At 33.0% G+C, this 20,204-nt stretch overlaps 3 protein-coding genes across 3 annotated transcripts; 1 reads left to right on the top strand and 2 right to left on the bottom strand.

Moving 5' to 3' along the window:
- Nucleotides 1–2,235: 2,235 nt before the first annotated feature.
- LOC120261659 (protein E6-like) lies at nucleotides 2,236–3,110 on the bottom strand. The gene has a single exon (XM_039269632.1). The coding sequence runs from the start codon at nucleotides 3,078–3,080 to the stop codon at nucleotides 2,316–2,318; it is 765 nt and encodes a 254-aa protein (XP_039125566.1). The 5' UTR covers nucleotides 3,081–3,110; the 3' UTR covers nucleotides 2,236–2,315.
- Nucleotides 3,111–10,349: 7,239 nt separating this feature from the next.
- Nucleotides 10,350–11,841, bottom strand: LOC120260910 (protein E6-like). The gene has a single exon (XM_039268495.1). The coding sequence runs from the start codon at nucleotides 11,433–11,435 to the stop codon at nucleotides 10,524–10,526; it is 912 nt and encodes a 303-aa protein (XP_039124429.1). The 5' UTR covers nucleotides 11,436–11,841; the 3' UTR covers nucleotides 10,350–10,523.
- Nucleotides 11,842–13,500: 1,659 nt separating this feature from the next.
- Nucleotides 13,501–19,738, top strand: LOC120260911 (nuclear cap-binding protein subunit 2). Its single transcript, XM_039268496.1, has 8 exons — nucleotides 13,501–13,636; nucleotides 13,739–13,962; nucleotides 15,761–15,899; nucleotides 16,009–16,042; nucleotides 17,487–17,585; nucleotides 18,999–19,052; nucleotides 19,210–19,340; nucleotides 19,424–19,738. The coding sequence occupies exons 1-8, from the start codon at nucleotides 13,619–13,621 to the stop codon at nucleotides 19,496–19,498; spliced, it is 774 nt and encodes a 257-aa protein (XP_039124430.1). The 5' UTR covers nucleotides 13,501–13,618; the 3' UTR covers nucleotides 19,499–19,738.
- Nucleotides 19,739–20,204: the final 466 nt, after the last annotated feature.

The following is a 20,204-nucleotide window of genomic DNA, read 5'->3' as shown; positions in this document are numbered from 1 at the left end:
CTGTTCTTGAGATTTAGATTTCAAGGTTGTCTTTTTGTTTTATTGGTGGGTTTGGTAACCAATGTTTTTTTTTGCACTCATGCTTACGTATTATTATTATTATTATTATTTTAATAATAGATTATAAGCGTTTTTGAATATAAACAATACTAAACAATATGAAAATAATATAAGAATCCCGGATAAACAGTATATAAACAGTATAAATACTGACAGTACTGTTGGGGGAGAGATTTGAACCCATAATCTCTCCTTTACACTTTGATGTCATACTATTGGGCTATCCAATGGTTGATATTATTATTATTATTATTATTATTATTATTATTATTATTATAATAAATATATTAATTTTAAAATAAATAACTGTTTTTTAAAAATAGAAAAAAATAATTTATAAAGTTGTTTGGACATGACTTGGTGATGATAAGTCATGTGTCCTGATTTAGTTTTCCAATCAAAGGGAAGACCTTGGAGAGTATGAATGTTTTTTTTATTGGTTGATGTTGATGAAGAGATGGTTTGATGAAATTTTATTTTTATTGGAATTAATTTAATCCTATTTTTCATGAGAATTTAAATTAAAATTGAGATTTTTATAATATTTATAAAAAAAAACAGATGTTTTATGCCCAATCCACTCCTTACATGATAAAAGCTCTTCAAGGAATATAAAGTTTTCATGAGGCTGATATAAATTCAAACTTCAAAAATTTTGTTCAAAATTATCTCAAGCAAATCTCAACTCAATTTTAATAATAATAAAAAAAAACATAGTTAAAGTTTAAAATTTAATAAGTACATAAACCAATGCTTGAATAATATTTAAGTAACCTCTGTTAATTTATACATTTTAATTAAATTACATGGATTAAAAAATTTGTTTAAAATTAGTTGTATTCTAAAATTTATAAAAATTATATTAACTTCAAAAACATTATGTTTATATAAAATATATTTTAAAAAATATGTAATTGAATATAATTTATTAAAAGTTATAGATATATATTAAATATAAAAAATAAATTTTAAATATATATATATTTAATAATATTTATCCTATGTGCTTGATATACATAAAAATTGATAGACATGAGCTTAAAGTACCAAAAGAAAGATCTCTTGTAGGTTTTCTTTTAATGTATATATTTATATATATAAATTTAAACTGGAAACCACTAAACCAACCCTAGTTAATAAGCTCCATTTTTTATTACACAACCAAAACAAAGCTAAGTTTTCAGAATGTGAACATCATCACAAGTCATGACTATTTTTGTGTAAGTCAATGACAAAACCTAAATAAAACAAGTGGGTGAGTGGGAATCATTTTCAGCCATTTTGCTTTCCCAGTTGTAAACCATTGTTCCTCTAATAATTGACCTGAAGAAATAACAAAAGATAAGAAAAATAAAAAAAAGGAATTAATAATGTTCCAATTGTTCTTAATCTAGCAGGCAGTAGAAAAGGCTTCATCAAAAACAATGGAGACAAATTGATGACAGCCATTCTTGAGCATCATAACAAGTGTGCATGGATTCATCATTCTGGCGTTAAAAGGCTGGTGCAATTGCTTATGTGTGAATTCATGTTGCCTAGCCATTCTTCATTGATGTTCAAACATGGCAAGTTGGCAATACTTTCTTTGTCTCCTCCATTCCCATGCTTGAAATTCATGCCTTGTAAAAGTTAAGTGCCAGAAATTTAACAATAATTTTATCTTAATTAAGTTTTTCTTATAATCATTTTTCAGATCTACTCTGATTAATTGAGCATCTCAATTAATTCATATATAGGTAAACAGAAATTGAAAGAGAAGTTCCTCTTCAAATTTTTTTATATTGAGCTCTCTTATATAGAGTAATACACTTCAGATGAGAATTTAGTTTAATTATGTTTTGAAGGATGTAAATTAAGGACATGCTTGTATATAATATAACTAGAAATTTCTGAGGTAATATATGTCTTCCCTGTTTCTGCACTCTTTATTATTATTATTATTATTATTATTATTATTATTTTTTTACATAGATTTCTTGAAGAACACAAGTGAGATCTATAAAAATAATCAGTTTCAGAGATGCTCAAATTAAAATTTAAATCATTTCTCATGTGGTTAATTAAGAATCCACTGTATATCACTTAATGAGATACATGGATTTCATACACAAATATGATATATATATATATATATTCTTCTAATATTGTCTAATACAACAGACTCAGACTCCACAATGAAATTCCAAAACACATACCGATGATATAATTAACAACCATAACTTATTTTTAACATGAAAATCACATAAATCAACTTCTCATGGGGTATTAAACTGATCCTCTTGACCTTCATTGCTGTATTGATCCTCAAACCTTTCACTGTTGTATTGACTTCCAAACCTTTCATTGTTGTATTGATTCTCAACTCTTTCATTGTTGTATTGTTTCCCAAACCTTTCATTGTTGTATTGATTCCCAAACCTCTCATTGTTGTATTGATTCTCCACTCTTTCATTGTACTCCTTGTAAGCATTCCCATTAGTAGAAGAACCAGACCTATAACCTCCATAGCCATTGTTACCATCTCTATTACCATTACCATAATAAGAAACATATCCTGCTGAGTTCTGATCACTCAATGGATCATATCCATTCTGATACTTTTCACCCTGCACATCATAATAATATTTCCCATTCTCTAAAAACCTAGTGTCACTCATACCATATCCTTTGTTCACATACTCATTGTTAACATTCCTTGAAGAAGCTTCATGACCACTATAATAATTATCATACTTCTCAGCATCATCATCATGGTTGTTGTTGTTAGTGGTGGTGGTGGTGGTAAACTCATTAGTGCCATGGCCATAAAGGCCATGACCATGTCGGGACGACGGCGGGAAACTCATCGGTTCTTCTTTTTCGACGGCTTGAGTTTCTCCGGGGACTTCATCATGACTGGTCTCATTCCTCTGCATTTTGCTGAAGAACATACTGTCCCTTGCATGGATAGGGAGAAGCAAGGAAATGGAGAAGAAGATGAAGGTGATAACAATGGAGAGTTGTTTCAAAGATGAAGCCATTAGTGGAGCTTGTGGAGTTTGTAAGCCTACTAATATACTACTACAAGTAGTGGAATATATAGAAGAGGGATGAGATCATGAGAGTGAGATGATGCGGAGATTGTGGGAGGGATGTGGGTGGGCCATGAGAAGTATAATGGAAAGTTGGCATGCTGCATGTGCAGTAGAGTGCATGTAAAGTCCTCTTTGAATTGGAAAGATATATACTTGATTAGGGTTTATGTATGAGAATAAGAAAGGGTTTTATGTGGTTGTTGGAGTGGTTTGGAGTGTAGGAAGTTAAGGGATAATGGTTCTTGTTTTCAATGGAAATTGTTGGTTTAGTTGAGAGTAGGGTGGGGAGCAGGGTGAAGGAAGAGCATGAATGCCGGAGTGATTTTAGTTGCTTGATTGATCTTTGTTTGACTTTGAAGTACCACTGCTGTATGTATTTATTTATTTGGTTAATTTATTGTTTGCTGGATTTTAAAAAAATGCGGAATATAATATTTAGAAAATACGAGAGTTATAATAAATTAATAATAATTACATATAGTTGAGTGTGTGTTAGTTTTATGAGAAACTTTAACTTGACAGGTATAAAAATTTAGAGTTTCACTTCACCCAAGCAAAATAAGAAATATGGAAATGTTATAATCATTTCTGATTTTTAAACAAAAGTTCATAATCTAAAAGTTTTAGTATAGTGTATTTTTTTTGTTAGATTTAAATTTATGATTCATATATATTTATATAGAAAAACAATTTTTTTTTATTTGTTTTATGTAGTATTTGTTTGTTTCTACCCTTTTGTTTCGGTCATTTATATATATATATATATATATTAATAAATTTGTGATTTATTTATATTTATTTAAAAAATAATTTTGGTATTAATTAGATATAAAGTAAGAAAAATAGTTGCTACTTCCCTCAATTTAAAATAAAATAATCTGAAATAGAACATGCATTTAAAAAAATAAAAAAAAATATTTGACACTTTACTAAATTTTCTAAACCAATTGAAGCAGATTAAATAAATTTTTAACTTCTTAAAAATTTTGATGGAGAAGAATAAAAAGAGCTAATGGGTTTAATATTGATTCACTAGCTGGATCTTCATTGCTGATTATGTCATTGTACAACTCAAAAATTAAATATACAAGATTATAAAAGATGTCATTGTACTACTCAAGCTTTTAAACGGACAAGGGACAAGATCACAAGGATCTTCATATTCATAAAATCTACCATTTCTTGTTCCTAGGATATGAACTTAATTTTTTTTATTTTATTTCCTAAAATTAAAGATAATAAGTATGTCGAGTCAATGCCATTGACCAAAGACCTTTTGACTCCAATAAAAATACATATATCATATATACATGATATTATAAAAATATTTTTAATTACATGTGTAAATGCACGAAGTTACCTTGTAACATATAAAAATAGATTTGTATTTTTACGAAAATCCTAATATTTTTAATAGAAAAATTTTAAAACTTTATATTAAAACTTAATAACAATTAGATTTTAGATAAGTTAGTGAAATGTTAAACTATGATGCCAGCAAGTGAGTGTCAAAAACCTCTACGGTAAATATGAATTTATAACCCAATTTTTGTGCTAGCTGAGTGAGAACGTATAAATGAATCTCATTGCGGAATGCGTGCAAGCCCTTGAGTTAATAAAAAAAAAAAAAAATTTCTAGTTTTTGACTGTTCAACACTTGACATCATGCATGTATTTGGAATTGTGTCAACTTAAGTCAAAGTGTCACGCTCCCCCATTTCCCAATTAAACTTGAAATATTAATAAAAAAATATTATTAACAGTATTACTAACACAAAAAATAGTAAAAATTTGAACTACTAAAATAAATAATTTTTTTTTTAATAAATGTGGATAAACCACAGCTTTATTAAAATAAAAAGGCAAGAGAACAAGACAGACACGATAAAGAAAAGAAAGGATAACAGGAAAACGAAACATCAGAAAAGAGACGAAAGTCTCACCAGAGGTGAGGGTACAATAAAGTAAATACGGAAGAAACAAGTAGAGAGGAAGCTGGGCGGGCTAAGTCATCCTCCTGGAGACACAGGTCTGCCCAAGCTACTGAAGAGATGAGATTACTCCCGAGGTAAGTTGCTCTCAGGGTCGCCCGTGTGATCTGTGGGTCTACTGCTTAAGAAGTTGATGGATCTCTTGATTCTCTGGGAAGCTTTAAGATTGAGCGGATGAGAAGAGTCTGGAGCTGCAGAAAGCCAAGTTAAAAGTGTATTAGCAATTTTGAGTAAGGTAAAATGTAAGGGCAAGCAGTTAGATTGAAAAATTCGGTTGTTACGCTCCAACCAAATATTCCAAATAATTGCTCTAGAAATAAAATCCCAGATATTTCGTAAATTAGAATTTAAAGAAGGTATCCAAGAGGTCCAAATATTGGAAATTGAGTGAGGGGAAAGATGGGAGTTAATGCTTTGTTTGAAGAAAGACCAAATTCTCTCTGAGTAATCACATTCGAGAAATAGATAATCCACTGTTTCTGAGTTTTTATTGCAGAGAATGCAGGTATCGGTGGCAATTATATTACATCCTCTCTTGAAAAGGTTGGACAAGGTGAGAATTTTGTCCTCCCGAACTAACCAGCAAAATAAATTGATTTTGCTTGGGCATTTGAGTTTCCAGAATTGGGAATAAATTGGACATCTAGTCCCTCCGTCAATTAAGAATTTGTAAAAGGATTTAATGGAGAAGTTACCACTTTTCTCTAAATTCCAAGTATATGTATCCTCTTGGATATTGGAACAGTCCGGGATTGAATTCAGTAATGTTGAGATGTCGTTTAATGAGCCTGTTGGAAAAAGGAACTCTGGGGAGTCTAGTTGAATGAATTGTCTTAAGGTTATCCAAGGATCAGGGCAGCCAGTGAAAAGATCAGGCCAAATATCTTTAAGAGTTCGCCCTCTAAACCATCGATCGTGCCATAAAGATGTGCTAGCTCCATTTCTTATATGTTTGGAGATACAAGCTCGAAAGGAAGGAAGGATGGGATTGATCCCTACCCAGAAAAAAGTTTTTTTTCGAGGGGGAGTTTGGAAAAGAGTTTCGGGAGATTTTTTGATGGAATAATTGACACTTAAGATTTTGGCCCAACAGCTGTTTGGGTTGTTAATGATCTTCCACCACCATTTTCCGAGTAAGGCACTGTTGAATTCTTGAAGATTGAGAATTCCCCAACCTCCCAAATTACGAGGTCTGCATAATCTTTTCCAGACAACCAGGTGGATATCCTTAGATCCAAGATCAGGACCTTTCCAAAGAAAGTCTCTTCTTATTTTATCAATTTCTTGAATCACCCAAGCTGGGAGTTTGAAAACAGACATCCAGTAAACTGGAATAGAGGATAAAACAGAGTTGAGAAGAGTTAAACGTCCCCCTAAAGATAAATAAATTGCTTTCCAGGGAGAGAGTCTTGATTGAACCATTCCAATGAGTTTTGTCCAATCTTGGCGTTTTGGTCTTCTTCCCGAGAGTGGGACTCCAATGTATGTGATATGGAGGCAGTCCCTGCTCCAGTTTAGGATTGATGCGGAAGCGAAGTTTGGTTGGAACCCAAAGTTGGTGGAATAAAGGCAACTTTTCGAGAAGTTTATAGATAGACCCGAGGATCCTTCAAAAAGATAGAGAATTAATTTGATTATGTAAAGATCTTCGTGACTTCCTTCCGAGAATATTAATAAGTCATCTGCGTATTGCAAATGGCTTATACTGTTTGAGTGATCTAATTGGACTCCAATTAGCACTTTCGAGTTGATGGCATGTTTAAACATAGCGCTGAGAGCATCCGCAGCTAAAGCAAACAGAAGAGGGAAAAAGGGGTCTCCTTGCCTTAATCCTCTTTTGCAAGGAATAAATCCTTGGGTGGTTCCGTTTATAAGGATTTGAGCCTTTGCGGACTTAAGTATGGTATGGATCCAAGATAGCCATTTTGAGCCAAATCCTCTAGCTGCAAGGATATCAAGGAGGAAGTTCCAGTCTAGAGTGTCAAAAGCTTTGGCAAAGTCCACTTTGAAAGCAAAGCCAAGAAGTTTCCTTTTCTGAAGATTAAAAATAAGTTCTTGGGCAGCAACAATATTATCAGCAATACATCTGCCCTTAATAAATCCAGATTGAAAATCTTCAACTAGGTTATTAATAACTAGGCTTAGTCTAGTAGCAAGAATTTTGGAAATGATTTTGCAGGTAGAGTTAATTAGACTGATAGGTCGATAATCAGAGACTTCAGTTGGAGAGCTTTTTTTTGGCAATAAGAGCAATATGGACCCAGTTCAGGCGCTCAAAATTGATTGAGCCGTTGTAAAAATCATCGCAAAGTTTAATAAAGCCTTCCTGAATAAGGTCCCAATGTTTCTGGAAGAAATAAATAATTTTACATCACCATCCCCTCTCACCACATAAATCACAGTTAAAAGGAAAATTAAATATTAAAATATATAATTATTATCAGTAATACATAATACAGCAAACTAAAATCTTTTTTGGCGGCACTTTTTAGAAAATTAAACATAGTATTAAAATTATAATTGAATTAACGGCAAACCCATGCTTCGTCCCCAATTCGAACAATGGAAACCATCACGAATTGGGAACCCATTCTCCAGGATCAAACTTGGGATTTTCAAGAGAGGAGGAGCAATGGCATCTAGTTTCAAGGTTCTTTCTTTCTTCTCCACTCTCCATTCGTCGATTTTCCCTTTCGAGTTCCTTCAATCCAATCTATGGATCATTTTGCTTAATCCTGGACTGGAGGTTCTTGGGTACCCAGGAGGAGTATGAGCACGCGCTGCGGACCTCGACGACGACGCTCTACGTAGTCAATATGTACACCTTGCGGCTTTTGTTTCGGACTCCTGTGAGTTTTTTCTTTCATGTGCTGCGATTTCGTGATCTTTGCTTGTAGGACTGGTTTTGAACTAACAGGGTTAAAAATATAGTTTTGGTGTATGAGAAGGAAGGGTTTTGATTCTTTAGTTTGGTAGTAGGACTGGTTGGAGCTGGATATCATCCTGTGTTATATTGGCAGTTGAACTCAGAGTCAGAGCTATATGTTTAGCCCCCAAATTTGAGATTTTTGAATCAATGGAAGTACGTCATTGTATTTCTTTGGGGTTGGTAGCGTGCCTGTGGCTAGCATTTTAGTATTATTGGTAGAATTTAAGTGGTTACTAGTTACTCCACTGCTAAATGCCTGGTGATGCTAAAAACCCACACAAGTTTTGATTTTGACATGTCTTTGAATACTTGGGGAAATTGGTGTCCTGTCGAAAACTTACTCGCCATTTTTTTACAAAATTGTGAAGGGAAAACATTTAGAGTAAATCAATATGTTATATAGGACGATGGCATTCATGTGCGAGTGGCCTCTCTGGGAACTCCATCTTTTATCTTGCTTGCTGTTCTGTTGGATTGATTGAATCTCTGATATCCATCCAAGTCCATTTCTTGTGTTGTGTCTCAAGCTATCTTTGGATGTTTTAAAAGTTATAATGCCTAATGCTGAACATGGCTTGGTTAAGGGAGTTCGTGTTCTTTAATTTCTATGATTGATATTCAGGAGCTGGATTAAGCTATTTGTGCTTAATCCATTATCTAACTGCAGTAGATACTGCAGTTAGATCTTGAAAGAATTCTTATGTCTGGCATACAGTGATGTGCTATTAACTATGTTTACATCATATTCCATTTAGATGACTATGTGCTAGTCTGAAGTCTCTATTCTGTGCATGACTGTTTGATAATTAATTATAGTTATTTAAAATTAGAACTTCTAGTTTTTTTTAAGTTCCTCTCCTAGTAGAAACAAGGGTATCTGACGCCCAAGTTCCCCTAACCATTGAGGCCAAGAACATGGGAATTAGTCAAGCTGGACATTGTGGGGATGATGTTCTTCTTTCATTTTTTTTTCCGATGCCTGTTACTGCTCTGGAAAATGGTGTCCATTTCAATATTGATGGTGGATCCTAATGTTTTCAACATAAATATTATAAGTTGGCAATTATTCTGTTCCAAAGAGTCTCCTGATCATTAGTCTCAATACGTAATACTATCTAAACGTTTATTTTTCTGGTATATTGATCTTTAACATGGATATAATTCTTTGTTTATTTTAAAATTCTTCTTATGAGTTTTGCAAAGAGGTTTTAAGGCTGCTGAATATGAAACCAAAGATAAATCAGTGGTACTTATAGACTATTAGTTTAATGCTTTCTTTTATGCTTGATATAAATATACTGAATACCATCACAATTAATCTGTTCTTTCAATGCTCACAATTTCAGCATTGATCCCTTTTTGTAGTCTGAGATGTGCCATCAGCTATATCTTCTTTTTATGGACATTTTTAGTGCCATGTAAATGAAATCTCAAATATTGAAAGCATCTAATTTGTCCCAATTATATTGATAATTGATTATGATTCGAATTTCGAACATGATAATGAATATGTAAGGCTCTTAATTTTTTTATTATTTTGTTAATATAGCATGCGTAGATCTTTAAATTTTTCTACATTTCTTTTATCCCATTATGTACTTCAACCTGAGAACTTTAAGGTTACAGGTTTGAAGGCTGATTACATAGTGTATGATAATGACATCATAAAAGTCAGGAAGTGCATTTTTGTCATCATGCTTGCTTCCTGTGGTTTTTAAATTTTTTTCCTTTTCTGTTGCTATTTACTTGGGTACTATTCTTGTGAAGATACTGAGGATGCAGTCAAATATATAAGTGGAACTATTCTAGATGATCGTCCAATTCGTGTTGATTTTGACTGGGGATTTGAAGAAAGGCAGGCAATGGGATCATGGTCGAAGTGGTGGTCAAGTTAGTCTCCTTTATTTTGCGCTCTTCCTTTATTAAGAATTATATTGGTTTTTATCTGACAATTTTGTTTCTCTAATATAATATCTCCTTTCTCTAACAGGTGAGAGATGAGTACCGAACTGATTATGATCCTGATATTTATTTGGGTTATTTTATTTTTTAAGTAAAATATTTGAAATGCTACTACTTTGATGTTTCTCTGCCAGGGAACTATATGATATAGCATGGATATAAAAAGAAAAACTATAAACCACTAAAGGGACAAGTATTACCCCTCAATAGTATTCAAATATATGGTAAGTTGGTAACTTCATTTAACTTTATAATTGTCTTGTAAGGTTCAGAGAAATCTATTAATAGAAGCTCATTATAATAAATATTTGATGTGGTTAAGAATCCACTGTAGATCACTTAATGAGATGCATAGATTTCATATACTGATATGACACACACACAGACACACACACATATATATTTCAAATACTACAGACTCAGACTCCATAATGAAATTCCAAAGCACATAACAATGATAGGACAAACATAACTTATTTCAACATAAAAATAACATAAATCAACTTCTCATGGAGTATTAAACTGATTTTCTTGGCCTTCATTGCTGTACTGATCCCCAAACCTTTCATTGTTGTATTGATTCCCAAACCTTTCATTGTTGTATTGATTTCCAAACCTTTCATCATTGTTTTGGTTCTCAACTCTTTCACTGTACTCCTTGTAAGCATTCCCATTAGTAGTAGAGCCAGACCTATAACTCCCATAACCATAGTTACCACCTCTCTTACCATTACCATTATAAGAAACATATCCTGCTGAGTTCTCACTCAGTGGATCATATCCATTCTGATACCTTTCAGCCTGCGCATCATAATGATATTTCCCATTTTCTGAAAATTTATTGTCACTCTTACCGTATCCTTTGTTCACATACTCATTGTTAACATACCTTGAAGAAGCTTCATGACCACTATAGTAGTTATCATACTTCTCAGCATCACCAATGTTGTGGTGGTTGTTGTTGTCGTCGTTGTTGTTAATTAACCTAGTGTCACTCATACCATATCCTTTGTTCACATACTCGTTGTTATCGTACTTTGAAGGAGCTTCATGACCACCAGAGTTGTTATCGCACTTCTTAGCATCATTGTTGTTGTTGTTGTTATTGTTGTTGTTGTTGTTGATTATTATTAACTCAGTAGTGCCATGGGCATAGAGGTCATAACCTTGTTGGGATGACGGCGGGAAACTCATCGGTTCTTTTTCGTTAGCTGGAGTTTCTCCCCAAGCTTGGGATGGGGGTGGCAAACTCTTCGGCTCTTCTTTTTCGTTGGGCGGAGGTTCTCTGGGGACTTCATTAGTCTCATTCCTCTGCATTTTGCTGAAGAACATACTGTCCCTTGCATGGGTAGGGAGAAGGGAAATGGAAAAGAAGATGAAGATGATGGCAGTGGATAGTTGTTTCAAAGATGAAGCCATTGATGGAGCTTGTGAGCTTGTAAGCCTACTAGTGTACCACTACAAGTAGTAGAATATATAGAAGAGAGATGATCAATGAGATGATGTGGAGATTGGGGGAGTATGTGGGCGGGCCAATGAGAAGGATGATGGAAAGCTGGCATGCTGCATGTGCAGTAGAGTTCATGTAAAGTCCTCTTTGAATAGGAAATAGACTTGACTAGGGTTTATGCATGGAAAGAAGAAAGGGTTTTATAACTTTTATTGGTTGTTGCAGTGGTTTGGAGTGCAGGGAGTTAAAGTGATGAAGGTTCTTGTTTTCAATGGAAATTGTTGGTTTAGTTGAGATTAGCATGAATGCCGGAGTGATTTTTGTTTGACTTCTCAGTACCATTTCTGATTTTTTTTTTTTTTTAAATGGTCAAGTAATATGAGTTTTGGTAAAGTTTCTGTGGCTTATTGGAGTACTGCATGCATCCGCTTTGTGTTTTGATTGAAGGAAACTGTGAAAATGGCAATTGAGGTTTTACATATATATGCTTGCTGGATTAGAAAGGTGTGGAACATAATATTTAAGAAATATGAGAGTTATAATAAATTAATAATAATTAAATATAGTTGAGAGCATGTTAATTTTAGAGTAACTTTTGGCGGGTATAAAAGGCTGTATTCTCACTCATGCAAAATAAAAATAAAAGTAAAAGTGTTATTATAATTTTTATTATTTAATAAAAAAAAGTTTATAATTTAAAAGTTTTGGCGTGCCACCTCTGCCATACAATTTAGATATTGAGGGATTGTGGCATGTCCACATATTTATTTGAAACAAATATATTAATTAGATATGAGAGTAAGAGAAATAATTGCTACTTAATTCTCTCAATTTAAAATAACATAACTTGACAATAAGTCATGCACTGAGAAATTAAAAAAATGACACTTATTAAATATTCTAAAACAATTGAAGTAGAAGCAGTTAAATCAACTCTTTAACTTCGGGTGCGAAATTTGATTGAGAATAATTAAAAAGGGACTAATGTATTTAATATTGACTCTAGCATTCTTTATTGTTGTTTATGTCATTGTACAACATAAGATTAAACGGACAAGATTATAAGAAATTTGGTATCCATAAAATCTACCACTTACTGTTCCTTGGGTATGGACTCAATTTCTTCACTTTAGTTTCCTAAAATTAAAGATCATAAATATGTATATCCATAGTTCAATATTTCCCTATTTATGTAAAAAGCTAAGTTGTTATTGTGTTTTAATATAAATTTTCAAAATTTTGCTACTTGTTAATCAAACATCACATGAAATTATTTTATTTTATTATTATTATTATTATTTTATTAAATAGGTGACAAGCGCCTCTAATTTAAGGGATTGTCAAAGAGACAGTCAGGTACGGAAGTGCATCAATTACGGTGGTTTACAAATATTCTAGAAAAATTCTCCTGGTCTGTAATTTTAGAGGGGTGAAATCACTGTTTTCCTACACACTCAGTTACTTGGCCCAGGTATGCAGTGCATGAACAATACATGAATAATACTGTCGGGGGAGGGGTTTAAACCCTTGCTCTCCCTCTTGCACGTTTTAGTATCTTTTGACATAAAATTAAATTTTATATTATAATATTATGTTTATATGAAGTACATACCATTATATGGAACTATTTTTAACAACTAAGTGTGTGATATTATTATATGTGTATATATTAAGAACTGTGAGATTAAAAAGTCGTTATTCCATGTCCCAATTAAAATTTTAAATTTTAAATTTTAAATAAAAATATTTTTTAACAGAATCAATTTATAAAAATTTGAGTTGTTTACAGAGATAGTTTTGAGTCAATATATATATATATATATATATATATATAACATACCGAATAGGAGGCATGATACTCTTTCACAGGTTAAAAGCAATAAATAAATAAATATAATAATAAAAAAAATTAAAATTAAAATTAAAATATAGAATTGTTATCAGTACTACTCCATATAATAGGAGTACAGCAAATTTTCAGTTTTATAAGAATTATTGATAATAATATTAAAATTATAATTGAAATTAGGGCAGAACTATACTTCTCGTTGTTTGGACCATTGGAAAACCCTAACGAGGTACGAGCTCATTCTCCCCCAAAGCCTAATCACTCTCCAGGATCAAACTTCGGATCCTCAAGAGGGGAGGAGCAATGGCTTCTCTTTTCAAGGTTCCTTCTTTCTTCTCCACTCCCCGTTCGTCGATTTCCTCCAATCCAATCTATGGATCATTTTGCTTCGGCCTAATTGTAGGATTTGTGTTTTTTTCATAGGATCCGAACAAGCTTTCGGCTTACAGGGACCGGAGGTTCTCGGGCACACAGGAGGAGTACGAGCACGCGCTGCGGACCTCGACGACGCTTTACGTGGGGAATATGTCCTTTTACTCCACCGAGGAGCAGGTTTACGAGCTCTTCTCCCGTGCCGGAGAGATCAAGAAGATCATCATGGGTCTTGACAAAAACTCCAAGACACCTTGTGGCTTTTGCTTCATCCTGTGAGTATTTTCATTTGCTACGATTTCATGATCTTTGCTTGTGGTTTAGTTTTGAACTAACAGGGTTAAAAATATAATTTTGGTGTGTGAGATGGAAGGGTTTTGATTCCTTGGATTGATAGTGGGACTGGTTGGAGCTGGATATCATCTTGTGTTTAATTTGGTAGTTGAACTCGGAGCTAAAAGTTTAGCCCCCCTAATTTGAGATTTTTAAATTAATCAAAGTACATTGTTGTATTTCTTTGGAACTGGTAGTGTGCCTATGGCTAGCATTTTGGTTCCATTTGGAGAATGTGAGTGGTTGCTAGTTACTCCATTGTAAAATGCCTTGTGATGCTAAACCCTGCACGAGTTTTGATTTAGACATGTCTTTGCAAACTTGGGAAATTGGTGTCATGTTGAAAACCTACTCGCCATTTTTCACAAATATGGAAGGAAAACATTTAGAGTTAGCCAATATGTTATGCAGGACGATGGCCTTAATGTGCGAGTGGCCTCTCTGGGAACTTTATCTTTTGTCTTGCTTGCTGTCTGTTGGATTGGTTGAAACTCTGATATCCATCCAAGTCCATTTCTTTTGTCTCAAGCTATCTTTAGATGTTTCAAAAGTCATAATGCCTAATGCTGAACATGGCTTGGTTAAGGGAGTTTGTGTTCTTTAATTTCTATAATTGATATGTAGGAGCTGGATTGAGCTATTTGTGCTTAATCCATTATCAATGAGCAGTAGATACTGCAGTTAGATCTAAAAGAATTCTTATGTCTGGCATATAAAGATACACTATTAACTATGTTTACATCACATACCATTTAGATGACTATATGCTTGCCTGAAGTCTCTATTCTGTGCATAAATTGTTTTCATAATGAATTATAGTTCTTCAAAACCAGAACTTCTAGTTTTTTTTAAGCTCCTCTCCTAGTAGAAACAAGGGTATCTGATGCTCAAGTACTCCTGACCATTGAGGCCTTGGACATGGGAATTAGTGGACATTGTGGGAATGATATTATTTTTTCATTGTTTTTTGGTTGCCTGCTACTGCTCTGCAAAAGGGTGTCCATTTCAAAATTGATGGTGGATTCTAGTGTTTCAAAATAGAAATTAGAAGCTGGCAATTATGCTGTTCCAAAGAGTCCCCTGATCATTAGTCTTGATAAATAATAAGTACTGGTATCAAATTGTTAATATTTTCACATATTGATCTTTATTGCAGGAAAAATTCTTTGTTTATTTTTAAAATTCTTCTTATGAGTTTTAGTTTTACATAGAGACATTAAGGCTGCTGAATATGAAACCAAAGATAAATCAGTGGTACTCATAGACAATCAGTTTTGTGCTTTCTTTTATGCCTTGATATATCTACTGAGTACCATTAAAATAAATCTCTTCTTTCAATGCCCACAATTTCAGCATTGATCTGTTTTTGTAGTCTGGGACGTGCCATTGGTTATATCTTCTTCTCGCAGACATTTTTAGTGCCACATAAATGAAATATCAAATGTTAAAAGAATCAAATTTGTCCCAATTATTTTAATCACGATTTGAACATGATAAGGAAGATATAAGGCTCTTAATTTTTTTTCCATTATTTTGTTAATATAGCATGCATACTAGATCTTCAAATTTTTCTACAAATTTTTTGTCCCATTATCTACTTCAACCTGATAATTTTGAGGTTATAGGTTTGAAGGCCGATTACATAGTGCATGACATCATAAGAGTCAGGAAGTGCATTTTTATCATCATGCCTGCTTCCTGTGGTATTTAAATTATTTCTTCTGTTGCTTTTTTACTTAGGTACTATTCTCGTGAAGATACTGAGGATGCAGTAAAATATATAAGTGGAACTATCCTAGATGATCGTCCAATTCGTGTGGATTTTGACTGGGGATTTGAAGAAGGCAGGCAATGGGGTCGTGGTCGAAGTGGTGGTCAAGTTAGTTTCCTTTATTTTTGCAGTCTTCCTTTATTAAGAATTATATTGGTTTTTAACTTTTTATATGGTGATTTTGTTTTTCTAATGTAATATGTCCTTTCTCTAACAGGTGAGAGATGAGTACCGAACTGATTATGATCCTGATATCCTTTTAGGTTTTTTTTTTTTTTTTTTAAAGTAAAATATTTGAAATGCTACTACTTTGATGTTTCTCTACCAGAGACCTATATGATATGGCTTGGAAATAAAAAGACAAATTATAAATCACTAAAGGGACAAGTATTACCCCTCAGTAGTATTCAAATATTCGGTAACTTCATTTAACTTATAATTGTCTGCTAAGTTTTAGAGAAATATATTAATAGAAGTATGAAACAGTTATTGAAGCCTTCAATGATCACGTCAGATTGTCATAATTATTTTTTGGGTCTAACAGGGCGACATATGGTGCTGTAAACACAGTCTGGTGGTTTAGAATTTTCATATCTGTGATTTGTCTTAATTAGAAAACTAAAGGGTTTAAATTCGATGATTTTTGGGCTATTATCCTAGATAATTAGAATATAAATCTTGATTAATGACTTTGATTATTGATCTGCTGATCCATTATGTCAGTCTGATTGTAAAAAGTGAGTGGTTATATGAATGCTACTAATGTAGTAGTTGTCACATGTTGGTAATAAAATATTATTGTGTGAGCCATTGATTGGCTTCTTTTGCATCCATACTTCTGTTCTTCAAGGACAATTTTTTGTCTGTTTTCTTGGGTTGTGATTCACTATTTTTGAGTCTTGTATTACGTTGGCATAGACAACAGTATGGTAGATAACTATTATTTTTTTGTTTAAATGTTGGTCTGTGAAACTGAATATTTTCCATAGTGATATTATATTTAAAGATTTATATAGTTATATAGTTATTTCTTGTTCGTACCCTGTTGTGATCAAATTCTATAAAATGGGTATTCTTAGGAGACGACAACCTTTGTTTATAATATTATCAGTCTCCTTGGTTGACCTATGATATTAAAGCCATGCTATGCTTTTAGGTTCTTGAAGTTACATCCATTTTGTTTTTCCATAATATTCATGAATATGCTCCCATCCTTACATTTTTTTTTTTCTCTATTTAATGAAAGAGATTCTTAAGATTCATTATTCAGTTTGTGATCTGACCCACTTAAGAATTAATAAACAATGGCACCTTTTTAACATTAAGCTAGTTATTCCACAATGGTCTTAAAAACCAGTTCTCTGGTTAAAACCTGCTTCAATTTATGCTCCCTTCTGTAATCCATATGGAAATTGTGTGAATTTGTTTACATTAACTTTCATATTATCTGATTAACATCTATATTCCACTTTGCTTTCTTTGGAATGTAGATACCAACATGAATGTAGCATATATCTCACTGTCTCGAGCACATTTTGCAAACATTTGACTGATGCAGATATCTATATAAACATTTAAAATGTAAAAATGTGAAGTGCTTTGCCTTTTTCTCCAAATGCTGTCTACCTTTTTATAATGTCTACTTTTATGTAGCATAGCTTTGTATATTCCCTTTGATTCCTTAATACAATGCACATAGAGGCGGTTACGGAAAACTAGTGCAGAGAGAACTTGAAGCACAGAGACAGTTGGTGGATTATGGTGCAGGTTCACTGGGGGCTTTTCAGCCAAGTTGTGAGTTACCAGAACTGTATTACTTTATATTGCATTTGTTGGTTTTGAACTGTGGCCATTAATTTTGATGATGATTCGTACTCCCTATATAAGTGCATATAATTTTGTTTTGAGCACCTATTGCATATATTAGCATACAAGTTGAGCAAAATATACATATTTTTTCTTTTGGAGAAGGTAAATTGTAGTTTCTATGGTAGAATTGCAGGATAATATTTTTGGGTGGGTACCATACTATGGTCATTTTTCATTTTGAGAATCAAATTTCAATTTGTATCATTTTGGTCATCCAATTTTAATTTGTGTTCACTGAGAGGGTACTAAAAGGATTTCGGGGAGAATTTGATGACATATACAACAGATTTGCTACATCAACACTAGTTTGCCGTGTCATTTGCATATGCGGACATGCCACATCATCAAAGAAAGCCACGATGACACTCTTATTGACCAGTTCGTTGGCAAGTGTTGTGTCAATAAGAGTGGTTACGTTGTCTATTTTGGTCACAAATCACGTCCGCGTATATTGATGACGTGGCAAATTGATGTTGACATGGTAAATGTGACGTATATGACATCAAATTCTCTTTGGAATTCCCTTGGTACCCTCGTGATGAATACAAATCAAAATTGAATGGCCAAAATGATACAAATTGAAGTTCGATGCTCAAAATAAAAAATAACTATAATATGGTACCCACTCAAGATATTTACCCTAGAATTGCAATTCTAGTGGATTGATAAAAACACATCACTCTACATGAAAATGTTAAGACTTATTGTTGAATTTAGTTGGTAGCTTTTGCTTTCATGAAACACTATACATTGGACGGTGCTTGCATTTTGTTTAAAGAAGGGATAATTTTTTACATGAAGTGACCATCACTGGCTGTAGCCTGTCAAAAGTTCCTATTTCATCTTAAAGGGTTTCATATATACATGGGGGACTAGTGGCCAACTAGAAGTGCTGATCTTAAGTGTTGGCTTGACCTTGTCCATGAATTGATCAACCTCCCATGCCAAAGCCATGTTCTTGTAATCTTCTATTGTGAAACTTAAAAGTATAATTTTTGGAGCGCAATTACCTCTTTATAAAGAATATGAAATGCCTTCTAGATGAGGCTAGACAGCATTCTATTTTCTATTTAAGTGGTAATTTTATTTGTCTTGTGTGATTTGCTTCAAATTCTAAGTAGAGACATTATGACAAGGCTAGAGATGGAAAATTCCTTGTTTCCATTCAGGAGCACAATTTAATATCCCTGTGTGGTGCTATGTAGCATGCCATCTTATGTATAAGCACATTTACTTAATTAAGCTTTGCTTTAGTGCTTGACTGGCAATAAAGTGAGAAAATATTTTCTAGAATGAGTCATATTTTCATTCTGTCCTGTGTCCTCGCATAATATGCAGATAGCAGACATGATGGTGACCGACGAGGGCGTCCAAACAACAGATATGAGAGAGGTTTGTTCTTATATATTGGTGCCCTTGTTGATTCATGTTTTGGTTCTTTCTAGTTTCATAATGGGAACATGATCTTTTCCATGCTTATGCTGCTCATCCTTTCGAATCAAATAATTTAGCATTTATGACTTGCATTAAAACATTTAAATGTTTGAAGATCATCACCATCACCACCACCATCATCATCATCGGAAGCGCCATCGGGAGAATGAACATTCAGGTCACGAGACATCAAGGAGAACCTCTGACTATGATTCCAGGAGACCCTCTGATCAAGATTCTAGACAGGTGAATTAACAAACTATTTCCACTGAAATATGGTATGTTCGCCGTGAATTTTGTCACTTATCCTCATTCATGTCCTTCTGTAGGAGAAGAACCCACGGTTCCGAGACAGTGGTGACTCTGAAGAGGATGAAGACGATGACAGGAAGAGGCGCCGATAGGAATTCTGAATACATCTTTTAATGTAGGAGAAAGGAAATTGATATCATAAGTTTTTCTCCTTACAGCTCACAGCTTGCATACTTCAATCAAACTAGGTTTTCTATGGGAATCTATGATGTAATTTAATAACTTACTGCTTAAATGTGGTGGCAAAGTGCCCTTTATACAATTTGGAATGGCATGTACAAATTTTCAGTTATATTTGACTGTTGATTCCTTCAATTAGAGTATGTTTGGCATGTGCTTGTAATTTGGAATAGCTTTGTAAGTGTTTGAGGTTTTCACTTCTCAGCATCCTCAGGTTGGCAGCATTTTCCCATTCACGCACAATGGTTTTTGTATTGTTTCAAAATTATTATATAGATCAAGTAAAGCTTAATCCAAATTCTGGTTTTATGATTTTTTTTTAATTATTTGTTTCCAGTAAAATGAGTAATATGTGAAGGTTTTTCAAGAATTTGGAAACGATAGGTTTTAAAATAATTAAACATTGAACACTTGTGCAGGTGATAAATATTTTTTTTAATTTTATGGTATTTGTAATATTTTTTTGGATAAATATTTTTTTATTGTAATGTTTAATAATAATTTATATTTATATTTTTATTATGTAATGTATTATTTAATAAAAAGAATTTAAAAAAAAAAATTATCAAGCCCACAGACTAATAGACCGGCCCTGATTTGAAATTAGCGGTTTTATAA

Source organism: Dioscorea cayenensis, chromosome 5 (assembly GCF_009730915.1).
Source record: "Dioscorea cayenensis subsp. rotundata cultivar TDr96_F1 chromosome 5, TDr96_F1_v2_PseudoChromosome.rev07_lg8_w22 25.fasta, whole genome shotgun sequence".
Classification (NCBI taxonomy): domain Eukaryota; kingdom Viridiplantae; phylum Streptophyta; class Magnoliopsida; order Dioscoreales; family Dioscoreaceae; genus Dioscorea; species Dioscorea cayenensis.
The sequence above is the reverse complement of the archived record's forward strand: the minus strand, read 5'-3'. Positions and strand labels throughout refer to the sequence as shown.